Consider the following 4,910-nt stretch of genomic DNA (forward strand, 5'->3'; position numbering starts at 1 on the left):
GGCAAATGCATGATCTCGAGTCGATTTGTCCACTCAATTCTTCACCGTCATACATGATTCGATACCCTTTAAAAGAAAATAGTCAAGTAAGAATCATTTGCAAATCGATTAACATTTAGATTCGATAAACTATAAATCTCTACTTTGAGATTTTCTTCCCCATTTTCTTTTATATATATATATATATATATTTTCTCACAAAATATTATATCTAACAAGAATAACCACCTAGTAAATACAATGTAAGTTAATTTTAATAAAGTGGAGACTTGAACCCATAAAAAAAGTGATAAGCATATGAAAAATAATATTCGAAGATGATTCTAATTTCTATTGTTAGCTCATCATTGATGTAAGTGTTTGAAGAAGTGATTTATAAAGTCAAGTGCATTGGAAATATTAATAATAATTTTTTGGTGGGAGTTAATCAAGGGTAGTAAAAAAAAAAGAAAAAGAAAAAAAGTTTGACAACGTATATAGAAATGAAAAAAAAAGGATTGTTGAATATGTGGAGATGAGACTAAGGAGATAGTCAACAAAGACAGGCCAATGGCCATAAAAGATAAAGAAGAATATATAATAATATCAACCAAAGGTGGTCTGCTGTCCAATGGCCTCAAAGAAGAATCCATTGTTGGCATGTGGACTACAACAACAATTACAATATAATAATTTATTTATTTATAATTATGATAATAATTATTATTATATTAATAGTCATTCATATCCATCTTCTATGAATGACCTTTGGGAAAGGGAAAGTGATTGAACAACAAGAAATGCATGTATGTCTCTATATGTGTATTGTGGTTTTCATCATTCATAAAGGAAAACCCCCCCATGTTTGATACCTACCCCCTACCCCTCCCACCCCACCCCAACCCTCTTTCCCTAAACCCCATTGGTGGGATTGAAGAAAAATCAAATCTTGAAATGAAAATCAATTCTTGATTGCATACATACACATACACACAAGATGAAAGAACAAAAAGGGCATTTCTTGAAAAGGCTTTTGTTCTTTGCATTGCATTCCAAGTTCAAATGCAATTTGATCATTACATGTATATGTATATATGTGTGTCCTTTCCAATTATGGTAAGAAGAACATGGAAGGACTGTCCTAAGGGCAAAAGAATTAAGTCATGGACATCTTAGAGTCCATAAATTGTCTAAGAACAATGATGTTTGTGCTCCATTTTGTTACATTGCTCTATTCTCTTTTGTGAGAAGAAGAAGAAGAAAATCTATGCTACAGATGATCTTTTGTAAAAAGAAGTCATTCGAATGTCGACGGGGGCGAAAAACTCTTCGATTTAATGTAAGTTAGCCCAGTTCGGGGGGATCGATGATGTTATTCCAATTGAATTAAGTAATGTTTGAATCTATCGGCGCCCGTTTGCCCAGTTCCGGTTATGGTTGCCCAATCGGGCGTGATGATTCCTTGGCGCGAGGCTTTGTTTCGGGAGATCCCGCAGCTCGACGACTTGAATCGTTCTCTGCTTCTTGGCTGTTGAAAAAATTGCGTAAGAAATTTCCGTGAAAAACGGGACGGCGTTTTTAGTACGGTTTGGGAGAATGGCGAATAGAGTTTACCGTTCTCGGCTTCTTGGTAGCGTTCTTGTAGCTTCCTCTTCGCGGCCTCGAGCTTCATCCCGACTGAATTCTCGTTGTCGCAGTTCGGCTTCTGATAGAACGAAAGGAAATTTAATCGATCGGCGCAAAGGAGATTTCTTTCGAAAATCGTAATCGATGCTTACCTCTTGTTGGGGGCGGATCGGTTTCTTTTGAATTGCGCCATTGTCGAGCTTCGTCACGCCGTTGTTGATACCCGAATTGGGTTTCGGTTTGAGAGCCGGGTTTGGTCTTCGAGCGGCGTTTTCGTTGCTCGGAGGCTTCGACCTACCCGATCCAAGTTCGCCGTTGAGGGGGCGATTTGGTCGGGGCGGAGGGGCCTGTTTCTTCAATGTAGTCTCCGCATTTCGTTTTTGCTCGGGCTTGTAGGTACGCGGCTCAATTTTTGCGGGCGCCGGCTTTCTAATACTTTCTCTATTCGTGTAGATATCTCCGCCGCTTTGAGGATCTGATACGACGGCGACTCGATGAGTAAAGAATCGAATAGCGAACGTTAATTAAACGTGAATGTAGACGATAGGAGAGAAAATCGAAACTCACTTCCGTCGTCATCCATTCCGTCGAAGAACTTTGAAAACCCGGAAGCAAAAATCAGCAACGATCCGAAAAAAAAAAGTGTCGAAATTATACGCTAACGGAATATACAAAAATACGATACCTGCGAGAGCTCCATCGAAGTCGGAGTAGCAAAGAACGCGCCCTCGTCCAACGGCGGCGACGGCAGCCCTTCTTCCTCGTCTTCAACCGCAGAAGTTTTAACAGATTCTGTCGCATTTTCGGCGCCTTCAAAAAATGACAGCAATTATTAATTCACAATTCAAGATCCGTGTAATATCGAATGTGGCGACGATTTTCTACCTGCAATCTCCGCAGTCGCGCAAGCCCAAGAATCGACCATGATTTTCCACTCCCTAAATATCGAATAAACGAGTATTCAAATCGGTGATCTAACAACTATCCAACAATTTTCAGTTTCGATCGTAAATTAGTTCCACATTCTAACCGATCATTCGTTTATAACTTGAACTTTAAATTTCCAACAAGTTTCTATTCAATTCGACGACAAGAATGATCAACTAAACATCCATTCGACATTTATGAGCAATAAAGATTTAACCGAAAGTAATCTAAGATCGAAACAAAATGCGCGACAATATCATATAAATGGGATTATTGCATACTCGATTAATGCCCGAGCAAGACTCCGGATTTCCTTCGATTGGTGCTTACGCAAAGCATTCACAGATTTTCCAATCTCCGTCGCCTGAAAAACAGAGCAAAAACATTAGCTTGAAGTAGTCGAAAATTTAGCTTAGAATCGGACCAAAAAAGAAAACGATCGAATTCGGACCTTGAGAGCCTCCACAGACAATGGCATAAGCTGAAGCTTCCTCAGGTTTTCGATCAGCAGCGAATTGGACTGTCGAGATGAAGAACAAAATCATCAATCTTAGAACACGTAATGTAGTAATTTTGACAGATCCTAAAGATGTGATAATCAAAGAACACCTCTTGATCACTGTTGTCGAAGATTTCTTTGATTCGTAAGGCCTCCTGGTAGAACTGAGATTCCTCCTCAATCTCATCGGTCAATGCTTCGGCGTCGCCATAGCTGTAATTGCTGATCTGATTGGCGTTCGTTTCCGACGCCTGTCTCCGGACATCGTCGTCTTCGTCGTCGTCATCGTCGTCGTCGAAGTCTCTGCTGCTGCAATTTGCTTTGCTTTCTTTAGTGTCTTTACTCCCGCCGGCGTCGACGTCGCTCTTGTATTTGCCCTCGCTTTTCTCAAAAACGACGCCGTCCGGCGCCGCCAGCTCCACCCGGTCGCAGCCGAAGCACCGCCGCGACTTGCAGGCGAAAAGAACCTCCGCTATTCGATCTCGCTTAACCTTGAAGTCGTACGGGCAATCGGAGGCAGCGACGATTATCGCGTGCTCGATTATGTCGAAAATGTCCGAATTCGCACTCCGGAAATACTCCCTCCATTTGTCGAGACTCATCGACATGGTTAAACAGCACTTAAAACCTCAAAAATAATCCCTAATCTGCAACAAAATTGGGGTTTTTTTTTTTTTTTATGTCGATTTAGGGTTTCGGAAATCAGACTCCAGATCAACGAAAATCGATCGGAATTCGATCCTCACGATGAAGAAATCAAAATCAAGAAAATCCTTTTTTCTTCGAAACTACAGAAACACCATAAATTAGACCAAAGCTTCAATTTTTTCTTCTCAAGAACTGAACCCCACAAGGAATCTGATATCAAATCATCACCGTCAAAAATTATAAAAAAAAAAAAAAATCAAAATTCTTATTGCTCCAATTGTAAGAATAGGAATATGTAGGAAAAGGGCAATTAGTGATATTCGCTCTCAAGAACACACGATAGATACAGATAGATACAGATACAGATAGAGATAGTGAGAGAAAGAGAAATAGATAGAGATAGAGAATTTCTGCAACTATTTTTCTTTCAAGAAAAGGGCATAAAATTTTTGTGTTGTGGGATCGATGATCAATTGGGGCAGGTGATGGGCACAAAGCAAAGGAGGGGAAGAAGGAAGGTTCGCTCTTTGTCTGTTCCTTACATTACCTGAATCCTCGAACCGTTTTCAACCCGTCGACTCGGACCGGTTCGACCCGGTTTAGCGAGTGGGGTTTGAAAGTGACGACCAGACGCTGTTTCGGAATGGAATTTGGATATACCTCAAAAAAAAAAAGAATTATCAATTCTTTTTAATTTTATTTTTCATTTTTTTAAAAAATAAAATAAAAATGAAATCTTGAAGGTTTGGTGGCGATGGGGAAGACGAAGAAGAAAGGGTTGAGCCAATAAGGTAAGGACGGCTCGCGATTCACGTGTTCTCCTAACGGCGTTAATGTGACGCGCCTGTCACGCACTGACGCCGTTTATCTCCCGCCCGTCACCGTCACCGTGTTTTTGAAATTAGTCGGCCGACCGGTTTTCGTGACTCGGCGCGGTTTTGATTGTGGGACCCACTTTTGTGTGGGGCCTGTTTGGTTGAATATTTAATTTTTGTAACAAAATTTTGATACTTTTAAGTAAGTGAGTAAATGGTATTTAACCAAATACTTTGTTGAGTTTAGAAGTTTTTTTATAAAGTTAAATGTTATTCTAAAGGTTTTTGGTCAACAAACATTTTAGGATATTTTTTTGTGCTCTCATACTTATTTTCGTATTTATGTACTAATTTTTTTTTTTTTAAAATATATCATCAAAGTTATTTTTAATTCAATTGATAAAGTTCAATAAAAT

The 4,910-nt window shown here is 39.5% G+C and overlaps 1 protein-coding gene across 2 annotated transcripts; it reads right to left on the reverse strand.

Moving 5' to 3' along the window:
- Positions 1-996: 996 nt before the first annotated feature.
- Positions 997-4,180, reverse strand: LOC127264953 (probable mediator of RNA polymerase II transcription subunit 26b). Of its 2 annotated transcripts, none has more exons than XM_051294577.1 (9): positions 3,142-4,180; positions 2,984-3,052; positions 2,814-2,896; positions 2,491-2,543; positions 2,291-2,415; positions 2,173-2,200; positions 1,758-2,080; positions 1,594-1,681; positions 997-1,507 (listed from the first exon to the last, which is right to left on the reverse strand). In XM_051294577.1, the coding sequence occupies exons 1-9, from the start codon at positions 3,637-3,639 to the stop codon at positions 1,383-1,385; spliced, it is 1,392 nt and encodes a 463-aa protein (XP_051150534.1). In that variant the 5' UTR covers positions 3,640-4,180; the 3' UTR covers positions 997-1,382. The 2 variants fall into 2 exon arrangements, with proteins under 2 accessions (XP_051150534.1, XP_051150528.1); XM_051294571.1 differs by having other exon boundaries at positions 1,594-1,684; positions 3,142-4,177.
- Between the last annotated feature and the right edge of the window lie 730 nt (positions 4,181-4,910).

This window comes from Andrographis paniculata, unplaced genomic scaffold (genome assembly GCF_009805555.1).
Source record: "Andrographis paniculata isolate CXL003 unplaced genomic scaffold, ASM980555v1 Contig17END, whole genome shotgun sequence".
In the NCBI taxonomy this organism is placed as follows: domain Eukaryota; kingdom Viridiplantae; phylum Streptophyta; class Magnoliopsida; order Lamiales; family Acanthaceae; genus Andrographis; species Andrographis paniculata.